Below are 20,481 nucleotides of genomic sequence, written 5' to 3' on the forward strand. Positions count from 1 at the left end.
GCTCGATCAGTAAACATATGCCTCACGTGCAGCCATGGAGCATTTGCTCATTTTTATATTTGTATCTGTACTTACTGGCTTTGCACTGCGGCCTCCAGAGGTGTTGCTAACACCCTGGAACATTGATGTCTTGCAGAGACACAGTGTTTGTGCCGACGCAAGAGCGTGTCACATCCCTACGCTGTGCCGATGAGAGCCAAGAAGCTCGAAACGGCCGTCCACAGCTGGGATTGTGGCACGCTCGATCAGTAAACATATGCCCCACGTGCAGCCATGGAGCATTTGCTCATTTTTATATTTGTATCTGTACTTACTGGCTTTGCACTGCGGCCTCCAGAGGTGTTGCTAACACCCTGGAACATTGATGTCTTGCAGAGACACAGTGTTTGTGCCGACCCAAGAGCGTGTCACATCCCTACGCTGTGCCGATGAGAGCCAAGAAGCTCGAAACGGCCGTCCACAGCTGGGATTGTGGCACGCTCGATCAGTAAACACACACACACACACACATATATATATATATATATATATATATATATATATATATATATCACTTTTCTGGAGATGAAGTCAATCGCAATATAGCATATGCTGAAGGGCACTCTTTAGGAGGGAGACTCACTGCGACCTGTTAGTAAGAATCGAAAGTCACCCACGATCGAGCTTACTTCCCGCTCGAGGTAGTGTTTCCGCCGTTCCCGGCGGTCGAATGAATCAACACTGAACTGTTCCGGTGCGGGCGCCATCTGTCGGCATTCATCTGAAGCTTGAACAAGCTATACCTTGGCTTGAATGTGACAGGCCACGAGCTCGATTGGCCACACTGAGAGCTTACCGGTTTGTGATTGGCCAAGCCCCACGATCTGGGATGAATCACAGAGCACTGAAGGCGAGTCGCAAAGCCGGGGATCGAAGAACGATAGGGAACTCAACTGAATCGAAGGAACAGGAGAACGAGGAGAACCGTTCATTCGCGAGCTGAATCGAAGAGCAACGGAATCGTTTGCTCTCAAACGGCGCACTAGTTCTTCGGTTCGCCGCGACTCGCTGCGTATAATTGCGTTGTTCTTGTTGGTCTCCTTTGGAATCTTAGCGTTGGTTCACCACGGCGCGTCGATATCGAGCTTTGTGGCGGACGTCGTTTGGGTGGAAGTATTCAGAATCAAAAATGTGTTTTCTGATTTTTTGTTTATGATCGGCTCGCTCTACGTATCGCTGGTGGTGATCTGCACTCGATAAATCCAAGTTATTTGTCAGGTATACCGGAAAAGGCCCTTTCTGGCTAATATGTGAGATGGCGGACATGTTTTTCATATACGTATTTAGTAATGATCAGTACTTAGAAATCTTAAACCAGTCCCCTGGTGCATGCATACTTCGAATTTGGCGCCTGAGTGGCTATGGTAGAGGCTCCGCATAGAAGACTAGTAATGATCAGGGTCACATGACCCACTGGCGTCAATGATTCGCGAACGAATCTTTTGAACGAGTCCCTATAATGTTCACTGATTTGAACGAACACACCAGATATTCGGGCCACGCGCGTTGAGCTTCGCCTGGCTAACTACTGCGCATGCGTTCAACAGTGCTTTACAGTGGCGAACATAGATGGCGACACGGACACCATCGACTGGAGGAGAGTGGAGAAACGAGAAACTGCGAAGCGAACGCAGCGAAACGTGACAAAACGGGGACGTCTAAGTGAACTGGTGAACGAGTACGATCGACAACATTGAATGAGTTCATTCAGTTTGTGCCCGGGATTCGTTCATTCCGAACTGTTCATTCGTGAACGACACATCACTATTTCAAACTGTCCCAGACGCTGCTGGAGGATGGAGTCGAGCAACATGACGGCGTCTCGATGTCTCGATGTCGACTGCGGTAATTTCCAGTGCGAACAGCTCCAGCACAGGTTGAAGTTTTAAGTGCATGTCCCTCGTAGGTAACGGATGCACCACATGCGGCCACAGTCTATACAGGTAAACGGCCGTGGTGTCTTTGTTTATTAGCGTGCATTTGAGACTCTATTGTTCTTCCTGTCGATTCAGCCCACCGAGTTTATGAAAATGAAAACGAGCCGGGTATGCTTGTCGGCACATTAGCGTGCGTGTGCTACTTTTAATTTGTGGTCGATTCACTGAAGTTTTCATCTTACATGTTCTTATAGGACTCATCAAGTGTCTCTTTTAGCAAGCTTGGAATCATTTATCGTCTAATGCGCTACAGGTAAGAATGCTACGTAAATCGGAAAATTCTCTAACGGTGATATATCTATGTCTGTGTTATTTTTCCCAGTGTGCTTCAACAGCGGAACTTCTATTTGGCCGGTGAGCTCCAGAGGTTGGAAAACACGAAGGAACTATGAAATCGGTAGCCGTTCATAAGGCAACAAATGACCAGAGGCTACAGTTGCGTCGCCAGCTGGCAGGACACGAGCTAATTATACAGGTGAGTAACATCGATGATCCTTCTTATTTAGATAAGGTGGCGATATTGTGATCGTGATCTGTATAAACGGACGCTGTGTGGTTCGCAAACATAAATAACCACACAAAAGTGGTCTTGACACAGGCATGAGCAGCTCATCAGGTGGCACTTCACGATTTTTTACAGATGCAACGTCCAAGTGCCTACGTGTACAGATAAGCAGAGGACCCAGCACAACCACAAGCCAATAGTGCAGAAGATAAACACGAGGGCTATAGCAAATACTTGTGACCTCAGCATCAGTAATGACGATGAGGTATAAAATCCGAAGGACATAAAGGCGTAGGACACCGACGCAGAACAAAGAGACACACCACAGCGCATGATGTTATGACGTCACGAAAAGATGAACGAGAGAACGAATCTTTTGAACGGTTCAGTGAACCAAACTGAACTGTACGAACGAGTTCACCAAAGTGAACTGGATTGCCCTACTAGTTTGAAACTCACTAGTTTGAAATTAACCGCTGCAACGGCGCAACGGGCTAGAGCATCACGTGATTCTCTCTTCTGCGCTTGACGAAAAAATACGACTTCTGCGCAGATTTCTCCTGTGGCCGTGTCACCGACAAGCAAACGACAATACGTGGGAAAACGTGGGTGTTAACTGGGTGTTACGTTTCGGTGAGGGGAGTAAAATGCATGCCCTGGGAGTTACAAGGGAGTTAAGTGGGTGTTAACTTTTAGCGGTGGGGGTGACCGGGCCAGTAAAGGTGTTGAAAGGGAGTTAAGTGGGAGTTAAATTTTAGTAGGGGGAGTAAAATTGCTTTTTACTCCCAGTTAACTTTTTTTTCTCAGAGTGTAGTACAGAGCTATCGAAGAAATTGGAGCTGTAAGGACAAGGGACCACTATGTGTACGTGTGTTCTTTATATCCCTCGTCCTTATAGCTCCAATTTCTTCGTATAGCTATGTACTAACAGACTCACTCAGCCATTCTAATCAGATTATACGTTATTCTGTGCGTTTGTCTCTCCAGTGCTGAGTACTCTCCTGCAATGTAACGAGACAACTGCCCCTGCGATTGCGCCCCTGACTGACGGTATTGTTTTCTTAAGCTGCAACAGATGCTTTCTCCCGTACGAAAATCCCGGATCAAACTTGATCAGCCCGGATCTGGTTTTAATCAGGCCGGATCCAGAGAAATCCGGGGTCGTTCAGGTCTCTTCCAGTTGGTTCCGGGCTGGATCTGCCTTTATCCTGCCTGAAGAAAACCGGAATGTCCCGGATTCCGGAACACCCAGGTTTTGATCAGGACAGTACAAGCTAGTCAGGTTTAGTTCGCGGACCAAAAGCGAAGCTGGCATTGGTCGATGTGGGTCGGGTTAACACCAGGCCTACCGGACCCGGGTTGTGGCTTGGGTTTGGGCCGTTTTCTTTTTCTTTTTTTTTTCTGTTGAAAACCTATTAAAGGAGTTCTCTACCGACAGACCGAAATTTTCTAATGTTGGGTCTATAATGTTCGCGTGAACTCGAAATTCGTAACCCGCCACTATTGGTTTCTGTGGTTGTTACGCAACACTGGGAATTAACTGCATTTAACCGTTCGGTTTTTCGGATGCGCCGATCCAAAAAATAAAAGCAAAAATAGTACTTGAAATACATTCATACAGACTTTTGCCTCAGAATGAGGTTCTTTGAATTCGTGTCATGCGTTAACTAATCTAACTTTGTTAATTGAACTCGCGAATTAGTCTAGGACAGGTAGCATTTTCCTGCATGGATTTGGAAGCCTGTCGCCACAGCACACTATCCCAGTCAAACTCAATGTGCTTTTCACAAGATTCGTAGAATTCGCATAATTTTGCCAGTCAAAGATACGTTGCTTTGCGAAGTATGGTCGGTGAAATTTGTGGTTGCGGAACTCTCGGCTCCCCCTTTATCGCGACAAAGTGGAAAGAGCGACAAGTTTTATTCCGATCAAGGGTCTCGTCACCGTCATTGTTAGTGGCTGGTGGCTGAGGACAGACACATTGACAAGGGTATACGTGCGATTATGGAGTGGTTTCTTCTTTTTTTTTTTTTTCGCACAGGAGGAAGGGTATTTGAACGGAGCCAGAGCCAACAATTCGGCAAACGTAAATACCAGCGATCGCCCTTCATCCAATAGCGAATTTGCGGCTACCAAATTTCTGTAGAAACCTTGTGAAAAATCGCGCGATTTTGAATGCATTTTTGTGCTAGTGGAATGCGCTTCCAGATTAATGCAGAAAAATGCTTCGTTGGCTGGGCTAGTTCAATTAACAAAATTAGCCTAATTAATGTGTGACACGAATGCAAACGGCCCCAATCAGTGGCAAAAGTTTGTATGAGTGCATTCCAAGTAGCCGGATAATTTTCTTAAGTAAGAACTATTTTTTGGGAACTTAATGGCATCCTGTTTTGGAACCCATTGTCTCCCTGTTTTGAATGGAGTTTTGAAAACCAGATTTGAGTAAATGAAAGCATTGCACTAAAGAAGGACTTTGCTTTGAAATTTTGCCTTTTTCCAACTGCACGGTGCACTCAGCATATACTGTGAAATCTGAACACCATGCCTTGTGCCCGATTTGTCGAAAATCAGAGGCACGAAATTAAATACCCTTTATGTTGTGCGCGCTCTCACTTTTCTCGAAGCTTGGTATATTTCAGTACGCGTTTTAGAATTTGTACGCCTGTTTCTGCACTCTACCTCTTTCTTGTGTTTCCGGCAGCGCGTGTGGTAGCCTGCCACAGGAACATTTTGTTAATTCATACATCTTTGTTAATCAATTAATATTCACGCACTGCTACGTTTGAGTATTTCCGGTGATTCCGCCGCATATTCGCTTGTGATTCACGTAAATGCCTCCGTGACGATCCGACTTCGGAAACATTCCTACATTCCTCGGCTTAGCAATAATAATAATAAAACAACGTGTCACACCGTTATGTCGCATCAGACATCGACAATTCTAAGTCATATGAAATTGCATTTGGAACCATTTGCTCAAGAACAGCTTTTCCAAAAAGAATCCTCAGTCACACTGGCAGAACGTGAACAATGACGGACAGAAGGGCGACCATTGGCCAGCAAATTCTCTAGCCTCTATCCTCCGCGGTGACCTGGAAAACTTTCGTTTCACCCCGCCCGGGATTTTCCATTCTGCCGCGGGCTCCACGTGAAGAGGACGTCAAGCTTTGGCGCGATTCACCATGGTATTTGGATTCCTCCTATTCAAGCGTCACAGGTTTGTTGTTTTCATTAGCTTTGGTATATTGTGTTGCGTTAGCTGTTTAGCTCACTGTACTTTGCTGAAAAAAAAATTGCTGTGCTCGCAGACGCATACTATCTGGAACTGTAAACGAAAATCATCCTGGAAGTTCATCCTTTTTTTCTTTTTTTTTTCAACAGCAAAGGTGCGATAAGGCGAGCTACGTAACCCCACCAGGCCCGTCAGATGCTGGGAGAAATTAAGTTGATCGACCAAGTTACGGCACTCCGTGAGGAAATCAGCGCACTAAGAAAAAGGTTCTCGAAGTCACAAACATACAGAAGTGAGTATGCGCCGCAATTTTTCCTTTCTGCCCTCAACAAGTACTCTTATTTTATTTATTTCTACCTGTGTTTCTTCTGTACAAAACATGTTCACAGAACTAGATCGTCTGCTGAGCAATGCCAGGAGACTGGCGCGGAAGCTACAAAAATTGCCTGGGTTGAATGCAGACTTCCAGGATATGACGACATGCATCATTCTCTGGTGGGTGCAACATGTCGACTGACACACGACAACTCAAGTACGCCGGCACCCGGGAAGAGGTACGTACCTGTTATTTGTAACTGGATTTTCAATTCATCGTGTCAGATTCGGGCACATTCATTGTGGCACAAAAATTTTGGTCTACAAAATGTTTCCATGCGTCCATGCAGGTCGCTGAGCTCATCACTGGGTCAAGCATGTTAGTGCTACATTGCGAAATTTCTGGCGTACGCCTGGGAAGGATTGCCACACCTTGTGAAGACAACGGGCACGCGGCTCCGTGAGCTCAGAGAGTAATGGTCAATGAAGCTGTTTCCGACAAATGTAAATGAATTTACTGCTGGTTTTCAATAAATGCATGTCATATACTCGCAGATTTGTTACTTCTTTTGAAACGTACGTTGGGCGTAGGGATCTGACCCTGGGGTTGAGGCTGGGGTTTAAACGAACTGAGTCAGTTTATTATCCGATATCGGTCCGGATCTGTACACGGAATGATCAGGAATAGATCACGTTTTGATCAAAAGCTATTCAGGGGACAATGCAAGTTTGATCTGGGTTGTGACACCCCTTATCCAGATGTGATCAAATTTTGAATGAATCTGTGCCAAAATTTTATTGAGAGCCGATCAGTTTCTGATCAGAGGTTAGTCAGGAGGCGGTACAATTTTGATCCGGATCTGATAACATTTTGAATAAAGCTTTATCAAAATTTTATCATATGCTGATCAGTGATCCTGCCCAATTTAGGAATCAAACCGGATCAACCATCCGGGATCAGGACCGGATTCCAATTTGATTCCGGAATTTTCGTACGGGCTACCATGAAAGCACTAAGATCAGTTGGCATTGCACGCATAAAGCCTTACCTTAGGAAATGTACACCCTTCCAACAAGCATTAGCAAACTCTTTATGACATAATTATTTAATTAAGGAAAAATATATTGCCATCACACCAGCTCAGTTGTCTCCTTTTGTTATTTTTAAATTTTTCATGCACATTAGTACACCTTGTCTATTCAAGTTGGATTTATCTTGTCTCGTGCTAGTGTTGGCTATAAGTGTGGGGGTTTCTATGGGGACTTTACATGCGGAAGGAGGATTATGCCCTCGTTTCCCTCTCCCAAATGCACCACCAAATATACGATTCCGGGGAGGGGGTTTAGACCCCTAACCCCCCGTGGCTACATCTCTGTTGGCTATGCTATGTTAAACCTGCTGTGACACCACTGAACCAAAATGCCGAACAACTCGGCTTTCTCTCAACAAAGATGCCGGGAGTTAAGACGGGTACAGCCATGTCAGAGCCAACCACCGCAGAAATGCAAATAAGAGCAACATTTCTGGAACCTGGAACAACATTTCTGGAACCTCGAACAGCTACTGTGAATTCAGAAGATCATACTGGGCGTGAAAATAACCGTCACAATCACAATTGTTTGGACGTTCGTGTGCCTTGCGTCAGCAACTGAGTTCCAATGTATGCTTGATTGCAGTTATTTAGCAATTGTGACAGGCAAAAGTTCTGAAGATAATGCAAATCTATATTGTAGATATACTCAGTATACGCCAGTTAGATGACACAACTCGGTCGATTCATTTTATAAAGGTTGGTTTCACGCCTCAAGGAAACCTCAGTCAGCCAAAAAAGCAGTTCAGGTCCAGTTTTGGATGCTTTTACTAGTCTTGCTGATCGTTAACAATACATCGTTCCAAAATACAACATAAATTTCAGCTGGACACCATATCAATGAGCCTATTGGCTTGCACTTTATCGGAGCGGTCGTCTGTTGGCTAGCAGGAAGGTATTGAACAAGAAACGGGTGACTGGCTGTTCTATGCACCCCTAAGTGTGTGTGCCTCCTTCTGTTTGCTGCAAGGGTATCGCTCCAATGAAGAAATGCGACACCCTGGTGTTCCGTAAACTTTTGTCCCAAGCTGTACTTGATGCACAGACAGTGTGAAGAAAGCAATAGCAGCAGGGCAGTTTTCAGAAGCAGCTTTGCAACCAGATTCCAAGAGCGTGCCCAGCAGCAGGAAGTGCACCCAACCAGAGTATTTCTGTCGAATTCATGTTTAAAGACTTTCACACCTACATCATTTACTCATGAATGCAGCATTGTCATGTGACAATGACAGTCCATTAATGATTTGAACATGCATTGAGCTTTATGCCTCTGGTTGGGCGTGAAACAATGAATCTTTCAGCGAGCATACCACTTTACAAATTGCAAAACACCAGAAACAGTTTCTCAACATGGCTCATGTCTTGTGCCATCTCCAACTGATAGGAGAGTATTACCAGGCTTGTATCCATGAATCGGTCTTAACAATAACCCCTTTTTCACGATATCCCAAAAAACCCTTAACGTCGCTAACAATATTCTTAGGCTGGGGCCACATGAACTCACTCGGGTATCATGTGTTTCATGCTCCATGAAAATATCTGGTGGCAACATCATATTCACTTTGTTAAACGGAGAACTTTGCTAAGCTCAGATGCTGTTATCGTTCTGTGTGCTTAGTCGTTTATCCAGAATCACAAGCACGGACGGGTGTTGGAAAAAATGGGGGGGGGGGCAATTATTGTAGTTACGTCATTACAGCTTAACATATCATTACCGACGTGTGTCTAACGCTGAAAAAGGTTACGGGGCTCTGTCACCCTTCTCTCAGGCATGAGCACAATTAATTCTGGTTTCCTACCTACCACACTAATTTCGGTCCATTCTTCCTTTCGTCCTTCGGTTGTCAAATTTGGAACGACATCCCTCTATGCCTGTGTTTCTGAAACTTTTCCAGTACGTGACCCCTTTGAGCAGCACCACTGCTACCATGACCCCCCCCCCCCCCTTTTACCTTCACCCCACCTTCCGAAAATTTACTTTTTCCTAATGACGCAGATACATTTATGTTGTAATGTATTTAAAAGACATCAACCACAGAGAGAGCTATCGAAAATGCTTATTGATGTTTTTTTAACAAGAATTGACTTAATCATGTATCTTAATGAGAAGTATGTATTTGCTTTCTTGATACAAGCAAATCAATACGTTGCTCTGTGTGACTCAAGGCATATCAAGCTATGCAAGCAAGGCATATCGCATGTCTGCATGACCCTCCATGACCTCCAGAAAAAGGTTCATGACCAGTCAAGGCTCATTTGGGGGCTCATGACCCCCAGTTTGAGAAACACAGCCCTACGCGTTTGTTCCAACAATAATCTTGCATCCTTCAAAAACGCGAACAAACAGGACGATACTTAGGGTGACATGCAACTACTTTTTGATTATTTGCATGTATCTGCTGTGCAATATCTTTGCTATTTGTTTCTTATACTTGACATGTGTTCTTGGTGTTTCTGTTCCCCTCAAACTGTGTAGACATTTGCATTGACTGTCTTGGACCGTTCAACAGGGCTTGTCCTCTCAGTCCTTTTATTAGTAATCAGTGTACACTGTCATGGAATAACAATAAAAATCTCAAAGCTAAAAAAAATCATCTGAAACACACTTGTCTGAGTGATTCTTTTAACAATCTCCTCACAAATGCTTGATGAATGATAGTTCATGTAACCACTCCTCTGTTTGCATGGCACAGGATATGCACCTTGAAGATGATGATGGACACAGAAACTAGCTGTAACAGGCCAAGGAAGTTTAGATCATGTGGTGAACCTACGAGTTTGTTATTGCCTTGAACGGGCAATCATTGCTTAGAGATAAAACTTATTTATGTTGACTACTACATTCAAAGTTGAACTATACATTTTTTCATGCCCTGCAATTATCTTTGTATCCCGGAGGTCACCCAAATGACTTTCTTAAGCCCTTTTGCAAGAGCAGCCTTTTGGGAAGAAATAGGCTGCAAAATCTCAAATTGGCACTTTGACCTTACCGAGCAGTGTTTGTTAGCTGTTGGGGTTGTACAATGTACAGCTTGGGGCAAAGGTTTACGGAACACCATGGTGTCACATTTCTCCATTGGAGTGACATCCTAGCATCAAACAAGTGCGGACACACATACTGAGAGATAGTCACACGTTTCGTATTCGATCTCTTGCTAGTAGTTGGCAGGGGACTGCTCCGATGAAGAAAAGCACCAGTGCCATGAACTTTTGTCTCAGTCTGTACACGCGGTTCAGTTGTAGTCATACAAATTCTGAACTGCATGCCACTTCTTAGAGAACCTTTGGAAATTTTGAAACGTTATAAATGTTATGCCTTAATTGTCGGCTCTGATCATGAGCGAGATGGTGGGGGGCCCCGGAGCATACGTCCCGTTATGTCCCACAACCTTGCCAGTCTAGAACGTTGCAGACGAATCATCAATGCAGGTTGCCCCACGCGTGACAGAACCTTGTGATTTGATGGACCTTTCTCCTTTGATGTTCTTCGCTGTAAGAGCACCCGATCAGTTACAAATATAATAGCCTTTTAAACATCCACCTTTCAATATTTTTGCTCCTGTGCCTTTTGTAAAATGGCTCTTGGCTACCTTCTGCATTTTTTCTCTCCATGTATGAAGATCTGAAATCAGTAATAATAAAATGTCAGTATTAACGCAATTCTCATGTGTTTTATTTTGTTGTCCACAGTTAAGAATACAGCATGGGAATTTGAGTAAAAACACAAGTACAAAATAATAGGAATAATTAAGCACAACTAAAGAATACTGATAACTGTCGGAACTACGTTATTTGTTACATATTTACCGACTTCTGTGTCGACATAGAACATGTGATACAATTAGATAGTCCGAACACGCCACCCGAATTTGTCGAAGATGATGGGAACTGATGTCCTGAGGCTGGAACACTGTGACTTCCTTCTTTCAGAATTAGTCGAACTCGACAGTACGGCTGTACATTACGCACCAGACTCCCGTTTTGTGCAACAGCATCATTTGCTGCAACACCTCCAAAATAAGTGCATTTAGTGCGAATGGCATGTGTGTATTAGTGTAACAGAGCATGAGACGTACTTACCAGCTTCAGAATTGCATTCGTGCTTCTTAATTCACTCGGAAGTTGTGTACTGTGAGAGCCAATCTGTTCAATTCGGCCTCACCGTCATTGTCATGAGCCAGCAGTGGCGCCGCTACATGCTTATAAGCGCGCGCCACGTGCTGTGTGTGCTGTGTGCGTTCTTTCATCGTATACGATGTTCATCAATACGTCGTTAGTCTGTTGGATGCTTTAGCTCATTCGGCCCTTCATCACACAAATTGCTAGGTATATCTTTTCAGACATTTATTCATTGTATGTATCGTACCAGAGTGCTAGTAAACTGTCTGTGTGTTATCCAAATGCCGTATTCCTGAATCCCTGAATCTTCTTTTGAGTTCGGCAGATAGCCAGGGACATCGGGTCCGTCTCCGACACTTATCAACATTCTTCACCCCTTTCCCTTTGTCTATCTGGCCTCACGGTACATTCATCTGGTGCTGCTGTTGCCTGGGCTGAGAGAGTGCAGCTTAGAAAAAGTGGACTTGCACTTCTTGCATATCCGTAATAACAGAGCGGCCCATGGAACAATTTTGTACAGACGCCATCATCTTTTCAACCGACCATGCAACTCGTAGGCGTTACTGAAACGTTCCCTCACCTGGTGAACATCGACGGGTGTCTAGTGGTCTAGTGAAGAACTTGAACGGAATATCCAGCAAATTTGCTTCACCAGTACCACAAATCGCATCCTCGAGCAAACCGCTTTTTGCTAGCGCACGCGAAGCGAGCAGACGGCAAGGCGGCGGCAGCAGCAAAAAACGACACGTGACGTCACTGCTGGCGCATGCGCAGCGCAACATAACACCACCAAGCACAGCAACACATTTTGCACCAAACGGGATAAGTAGGGTTTATTGCAAGTGAAACGCAAGATCGGCGCCGAACGCGCACCTCGACTCCAGACGCCAGAGATCTCTCTCATATGCACGAGCAGCTTTCGTACACCTTGTACTGTATGTTCTGTACCTAGTGTGAAGCAAACTCATGGCGCAATCTCGCGGTTTATCCGAGTCTGACCCGCTCCTGAGCCGGCGCCATCCGCGTCCGATCCGCAGATCACAACAAGCGTCCATATTTCATCCGAACCCAGAAGTTTCTTGCGGATATCCGCGGGTATACGCTTCCATACGCGAATGGTGCAAGGCTTTATATAGCTGTGAGCCTCACTGGAACCTAGGACAGCATGGACGATGAACCACCACTACGAGATTCCGTCATTTCCAGTACTGCCATGTAAATGACTTTTTTGCACGTTCGTCTTTTCCTCTAGCGTTATAATTTGTTAGACTTAATTGTTAGGTTAATATTTTCGCTGAATTGTTCAGCATTTAAATGTGACAGTTAAAGGGAACTTTCATCAAGTGAACATGCATCTACACGCCTATAATATTCATACTGGTGAATTGGAACTCCACAACGCTCAACTGGAGCCACGTTCCTTTGGTCCGGGTGGTTGTCATATTGAAAACCAACCCTGAAAAAAAAAATCAGAAATACGAGTGATTAAAACGGGATCAGTAATTAAAACGGGAGCCCAAGAAACAAATATAGCACCCCACCGGATACATGCAACGAGGGTCAGTGTGGCCGTAATACCCTCTACTACAAAAAATTATTTTCTCCTGTATACGAAAAAACACCCTCGAGATTTTTTAATATGTTGTAGAGGAAGGCTCGCTCTATAAAACTGCGTTGGTTTCAGGCGTCTCTTCCGACTTCTTCATTGCGTATTTTACGCTCGATTGTAGCGAATTTTGGAAAAATCGCATACTTCCTCTTTTTTTCCTGCAATGACTACAAGAGTTACGTGTCTTGCGATTTTTCTTGTGGAAGTATTCAACGAGGCCTTGTCAGGGAAAAATATTCATTAAAATTTAATGGTTTGATTTTCCACAAAAAAATCACGAAGTAGGAGGAAAATTGCGAAACTTCCGGCCTTTGTATACCAGCACCGATTACAGCACGACAACCGGGATTTGAACGCTGCGTAAAGCATGCTTTCCTCTATACGCAAAAGAAAACCGCACAGTTCTAGGTGCTTTCTATGAGCCGCACCTGCCGTTCACGGCAGGCACGGACTGCTAAACAAATTTTCGTAAAAATTCGCGATAGTTTTGTGAGGGCCGAGCAGGTCCGCTGGATCATTTCGCGTGGAATCGCCCAGCTGTGAAAAAATTGGATTTGTTGAAATCTGCAGTAACAGAACGGCCCACGGAGCAATTTTGTTCAGACGCCCTCACCTTTTGCACCGAACATGCTATTCGCAGGTGTTACTGAAACGTTCCCTCACCTGGTGAACATCGACGGACGTCCAGCGATGAGCTTGAACGGAATATTCACCAAAGGTGCTTCGCTGGCTTCACCACTACCACAAATCCAAACTCGAGCAAACCGCTGTCTGCTAGCGCATGCGCACGCGAAGCGAGCAGACGACAAGGCGGCGGCAAAGAGCAACACGTGATGTCTCTGCTGGCGCATGCGCAGCGCAACTGATTTTCCTCTCCCGAAGGCCAAGTTCTAGCGAGGATCAGGATCAGGCTCGCCCCATCCCTATTGAATCAGGGCAGAGTTCGTACACATGGATCACGCTAGGGACATCGCGGTCGCCCGTCTTCGGGTTCCGTCGTCTGCTATATCACGTGAACTTCGACGTGTGGGCGAATGAGGGCACTCACCACCGTCGCAATGCTGATTTGACAACACCGGATATAGTTGGGCAATGAAACAAGGGAAAGGGTGCAGGCTAGCTGGTGTAGATTCATGAACGAGACGGAGAGACACAGACACAGAGGCGACACACTTACGTGTGTCGTCCCCCCTTCTGTGTCCGTGTCTCTCGGTCTTCTTCATCGCTGGGCATGCCGCTGCTCGACCGTTTCGAGACCGAACGAAAAAAGTTCTAGCTGGCAAATTCCGGGCGCTCGCAAAGCGACACAGGAACATGCGCGATTGCTTCGCTTCGACCAAGCGAAGATGTCTGCTCAGTTATGAAAGATTTAGTTAGAGAGATATGAAAGATTTTCTCTCTTTATGTCTGCTCAGGATCTGGCAAAGAAGTTGCCACCAAATGATCACCCGAATTCGCCATTATGCTGCGAGGGTGTCCACCTTTGCATGAGTTGTTGACTCGGCCTTACCCTGAGCTGTTATCATCGCGACGTTTGTTTGGGTTTGAGGCGATTAGGTAAGTGTATGCTGGCCGATATCACGCGTATGCGATGCTGTTATCGCGTTGATACACGCAAAGGTGGGCAGCAAATCCAATACATTTCCTACTAGAACCCGTGCATCCTCATTTGTTTTATCACAAATCTGAAAATGTCCCATTGAGCGAACGCATCTACCCTAGCGTGTATCAATGAGATTAAGGCATCGCATCCGTGCGATATCAGCCGGCATACACCTTCACATGATTTTCCGCAACCACAAACAAACATGGCGATGATACCCACAGCTGAGGGCAACGCCGTGTCAACAGCTCATGGCAAGGCGGAGACTCCAACAGCAACAGTGAGACAGTCAAAACACTATTTGCCTTTATTTCTCGTAAGAGGCGCTAGGGTTGCTCTCTCCCCAACTTTAGCTCCGCCAGTCGAAGTAGCGTTCCAGTTAACTCTGCTTCGAGCTGTACACTGGATTCCCGCACACTTTGGAACGGCTCACTCTTCCTCATCTCCCTGTTAAACGGGGGAAGCACGTCCTTTCATGTATCCGGTAGTTCTGGGCACTAGGATGAAAATAGCATTTGGGGGTTATCGGTCACTGCCACCCCCGTGGCCAGATCAACCGAAAGCTCAGATCCTCCGAATATTTTTTTTTTCGGGTGAAAAGAGCGTTTGGGTTGATTTGGGACGTCGGTGGAAATGGGCGTTTGAAGGATATGACCTGCTACCCCGTCGCATCCTCGACAACTTCGCCGCGGCATATCATTTTTCGTGCAGCTGAGCGGAAAATGCAAGGTCAGCGCGAGGAAGTACGCTTTCCAAAGGTTGCAGCGTCAATGAAACGTCCACAAGCGGTCACTGCTTCTCCAAAGCGTGAACTGAATGCGAATGAGCGCATTAGATCCAAGAATTTCATTCTGCTCGAGTGGTTTTCGTCTCAGTTTTTGCCGCCAGCAACAGGCAGAGAGTATAACATACTCCGATAACAGGGCAGACATCCGTTTAAAGGTTCTCTCACAGCTCCAATCACATGTAGAGTGTGGCAACTGGCATCCTGTGTATTCGGAACCCTAGCAACAGCGTATTCCATCACTCCCACACGGGCTCTTGAAGATGCAAACGTTCGGTTGGGTACTTGTCCTCGTTGGGGCCTCGCTGCTAACGGTATGTGTGTCCAATTTCGTGCTTGACCATTGCTTGCGATTACTACACGTATTATGATTTGATATTTGATGTTTATTTAATCAAGGGCGGTTTTTGATACATGAACACAGGTTTGTAGCATAGAGGCTGCATGTCCGGATAGCGCCTCGGGGGAAAACTGCGAAAGTTGCTTAGGGTTCATGTGCGACAACGGTAAGTGCATTGCTGAAGCGTGAAAATGCGACGGCGACGCTGACTGTCCTAACGGCGAATATGAACTTAAGGGCTGTCCGATACCTGACTGCGACAACGAAGAATTATACTGCAAACCATTAAACAGATGTTTGTCCAAGCATTACGTCTGCGACTTGAACGCAGACTGTCCCGATAGGTCCGACGAAGCCGACTGCGAAAGTCGTCCTTGCGACGGCTTCAAGTGCAAGAACTCCAAGTGCATTAACGGCAACTTTCAGTGTGATGGTGATGACGACTGCAGAGACGGTTCTGATGAAGAGAACTGCCCTGTTCCAGAGTGTGATGACCCAAAGTTGCTCTGCGAACCCAGGAATAAGTGTCTTCGGGAAGTGGATATCTGCAATAAAGCCAACGACTGCCTGGATGGCTCAGATGAACAAAACTGCGAGGAATACGATTGCGGAGAGTCGAGATTCAAGTGCGCTAACAACAAGTGCATCAACAAAAACTACAAGTGTGATGGGGACGATGACTGTAATGACGGGTCTGACGAAGCGGACTGCCCTCTACCCGAGTGCGAAGATAGCCGTCAACTCTGTGCACCTAGGTTTAGGTGTCTTGACGCAGCGGATGTCTGCGACAGCAGAGAGGACTGTCCCGACGGGTCTGACGAGCGAAACTGCGAAGAGTACGACTGCGGCGACGGAATATTCAAATGTGCAAACCACGTCTGCATTAATCGTGCGTTCACATGCGACGGGGATGATGACTGCGGCGATGGCTCCGACGAGGAAGGCTGTCCTGTACCCGAATGTACCGAGGAACAATTCCTTTGCCCACCAAGAAAGAAATGTTTGGCAAGGTCCGACGTGTGTAACCTCGACGTAGATTGTCCAGATGGTTCCGACGAACAGGACTGCGAAAACTACGAATGTGTCGGCTACAAGTGCAATAACAACAAGTGCGTGAGGAACGAGTTTGTCTGTGACGGACATGACGACTGCGGGGACAACTCTGATGAAGAAAATTGCACAAATTAAGGTAACAATAAATTCGTTGCTCTGGCTATTTCCTATGCTGTGGCTGCGATTTGGTTTCTGTCTCCATCATATTTTAGACCCGGTGCCGCTGCTATAGCTGAACACACACACACACACACACATAAATGGGATGATGATGTGGTGGGTCATTCTCCGTCGTTATGGCGGTACACTGCCCCATTGCGCTTGTGGAAGGGACGAGAAAGTGATAATGTTGGAAAGGTGTCCTATTAGAGTTCGTCCATTAGTCCAGTGCTGGAGAGAAACTCAGCAAGAGCTCGTAGGGCTTGCATCAGATGTGAGGGGTTCGACCATGGCCGGAGGATTTTGGCTAAGTCGAACTGGCGTTGGTCGACGAGTTGGAGGACAGTTTCCATGAGGGCGCGCTAGCGATCGTACTGTCCGTAGACCAGAAGGACGTGATGGAGGTCACCGCGCACACCACACGTGGAGCAGAGGCTGGACGCGCCGACACCGAGGAGGTGTTTGAAAGCCGATGAAAAAGCCACATTAAGTTTCATGCGGTGGAATACTGTGGTAAAGGAACGCCGCATTCGGCGGGGCAGAGTAAGGGACAACGTGGGGTCAACGTAGTAAAGCAGAGAGTGTATGGTGATATCACGTTGCCTTTGAAGCTGCGTCATGGGGCTAGTGAGGCTTGTGACGAGCTAACGGCGATCCCCTCGAGACAAGATTATGGGGACACGCCGGGTGTACTGGTGCGCGCCTGCGGCTGTTCAGTCTGCGTCCTCGTTTCCGCTGATGCCCACATGACCCGGGATCCACTGGAAGCAGATAGCGTGGCCCTGTGCGCTTGCTTTCTTATATACTTGCAGAATTTCAACGACCACAGGAGTGAGGAAGCCGCGAAGTCCCATAGTTGCCACACACTGCAGCCTAGATCTGGAATCCGTAAAAAACGACCCAGGAGCGAACAGGGCTGTCAGTAATTTTCCGCAGGGCGAAAATAATAGCATAAAGCTCAGCGCATGTTGACGATGTTTTATGTGAGAGATGATGGCCATCTGAAATTGACTCCGAGGGAATGACAAAGGCAGACGACGAACTTCCCCTCGTGGTTGAGCTGTCCATGAAAACTGCGGTGGAAGTCTCATAACACGAGCTCATCATATCGAGAGTGAGCTGCTTCGTCACGCATGCAGTAACGTTGCCTTCCCTGTTAGCCCGGGCACCGACAAGGAGGTGCAGGGCGTCGGAAAAGTCCAGGAAGGAGTCTTGGGAGCTGTGGGTGCTACCACAAAATCAGGTATACTAGCCTTCAGACAGACCCAGCCTTGAGAGACACATGGGTGGACGCTGCTGTGCTTGCGTCTCCGGATCTTGATAACTAGCGGATGCCGCCGATGTGAGCTAGAAGGCGGAGGTACTGCCGACACGTCTCCCCGTAGCGAAAAACTTCAAGCGGGGCTTCCTTAGCCTCAGCAATGACCATATGGGTCTCTGCTGCCCGAGGGACTCCCAAGCACACTCGGAGACTGCGCGCCAGGAGGCACTGAAGCTTATGGACTGAGGAAGGTGGAATGCAAGTGACCCGCGAACCAAAGCTCGGTGGACGGCCAAAAGCGACACCATGGCACTGCCCGATTCCATGCCTGCCAGATGCCTGATCACCACAATCCACCGGAGGACGTTGGCTTCCAAGCTCGCTATGTGCTTCACCCAAGCCTGCCTGGTGTCTACCGTGACACCTATAGGAAACGATGAAAAGATGCACTCCTCAGCTGTACACCAGCAACTGAAAGGGGGAAGGGATGCATGTTCCTTCTCGTAAACGGAAGTACCACGGACTTTTCAGTCGAGAGTCCATGCCGGCTGTTGCGAGGTAGTGCAACTGATAACCGAAACTCATTCGGCTGTTACACCACGGCACATTGTAAACGCTGTACCTCTAACAAGACATTTAAGAGGTAAAATTTTGCCAAAATATACCTCCTCATTTTATACGGTGCAGGAAACCTTCTAAGGTATGCCCCTATGAGGTGCAGCCGCTATGAGGCAGAACCGCTATGAGGTACGCCAATACAAAGGTGTAGCCCTTATAAGGTATGACCTATGGTCATGGTTTACACGTAGTGTATGGTACGCCGGTAGAAGGTCTAGCCTATATCAGTAGATGACACTCTTTATCCGGTATTCGCTGCATAAGTATGCGCTCTAAGTGGTGTGTGTCCAACGGTACAGGAAAGTAACGGCTGCTGAGGGGTTTTAACTATATTTCAGCCGTTTATGTTCGTAGAAACGCGTACATGTAGTATAAACACACACCAGATCCGATTTGCATAGTGGTTAGGATGATCGCTTTCCACGCCCAGACTGGGCGATGACACGGGTTCGACTCCTGTCACCGGCTGTGCTGTCTGAGGTTTTCCCTGAGTTTTCCGAAGACTTTCCTGACGAATGTCGGCACAGTTCCCCCTGAAGTCGGCCCAGGACGCATACTAACTCCCCTGTCCCCCACTCCTTCCTGCTGTCCTCTCTCAATCTGTCCACGTCTGTACGCCGCTCATAGCCACAGTTGCTTCGCGGCCCTAACACGGAATTAAAAAAAGTATAAACACAAGAGACGGAGATGTGACGTGATGTGATAGAGAAAGAAATAATGGAGTTACGACGAAGTCGGACTGGCAACCCCAGACCACTTAGCCACAGTTAGTTGAACAAATAGGAGCAAACCCTATATTTGGGAGGGAGAGAGAAACATCCCGAACCAATGGGAACACTTGTCACAGAGAAGGGACCATGAAAGTGTCACGTTTCTTCAAGGAAACGTAGGAGCGCCTTGAATGCAGCCGCTTGATGATTGAATGGCTGAGGATCCAGGAGTTTCGCAAGGTCAAATTGGGCGGGCGTGCAGGCGAGCCAGACTTGCTTCTAGTGCCCCGCGACAGTTGGCATGAAAAAAGAAATAGGGAAATTGCGGAGAGAAACAGCAGACTGACTGCATTAAGATTGGATGGTTTTTGGTTTGGTATCTTAATATTCCTAAAAACTTAAAATCCAGTGCCCCCTGCGCAGAGCTGTTCCGTCTCAGGTTATTTAATGGGATAGCATTAGCGGGCTGGACCCTCCGAACAACAACAACTTTATTTTCGACCTTGGAGAATGGAGAGTTTCATCGCCACAGGCGATACTCTACCCCACTGCTGGATGGAATGGGGGGAATAAAATAACGAGCCCCTTCACAATAACGATCGAAATCCGATGGTGTCCAGAAATGTCAGAAGAGCTTTGAGCGCAGAGCATTGCTGGGCTGGATTGGGCCAGGGACCAAGCAATTTCGATAGGGAGAAAGGGCGAGAGTCCAGCTGACGAAGAGACTCGAACTGTACGTTAGCCCCTCCGTGTGTAGCCCCTCCGAAATCCCCATGATCTGCGCCGAAAACTCAACTCGAATAGACGGCACCACGATAGACGGCACCAAGGGAAAGTTTATGACCGACTCCTCTTTCCCCGTGTACATCTCGCGTGCGAGAGCCGCTTGAGAGTTCGCTCGCGGCTAGGAGTGCGGATTAAGAGATAGCACTGGGCGTGTTTGCCAGGTGAGGTTATCACGAGGAAGCTACGGCTCGTGCACAGTGCCGTCTCATGCGTCGAAGAACAAGAAAAGAAGAAAACAAAAGCAAATGTATGGGGTGACGCTATCGGAACTGTCCTTATCTTGGGTTGCATATTCTGTTTTCTTTTAATGTTTTTCCAGAGCG

At 46.8% G+C, this 20,481-nt stretch overlaps 1 protein-coding gene across 1 annotated transcript; it reads left to right on the plus strand.

Annotated features, from left to right (window-relative positions):
- Positions 1–15,763: 15,763 nt before the first annotated feature.
- Positions 15,764–16,794, plus strand: LOC135384593 (very low-density lipoprotein receptor-like; the record flags this gene model as incomplete). The annotated part of the gene is made up of 1 exon (XM_064613791.1): positions 15,764–16,794. A coding segment is annotated over one exon (996 nt), but the record flags the coding sequence as incomplete, so codon positions are not given.
- Positions 16,795–20,481: the final 3,687 nt, after the last annotated feature.

The sequence above is a fragment of the Ornithodoros turicata genome, chromosome 2 (genome assembly GCF_037126465.1).
Source record: "Ornithodoros turicata isolate Travis chromosome 2, ASM3712646v1, whole genome shotgun sequence".
In the NCBI taxonomy this organism is placed as follows: domain Eukaryota; kingdom Metazoa; phylum Arthropoda; class Arachnida; order Ixodida; family Argasidae; genus Ornithodoros; species Ornithodoros turicata.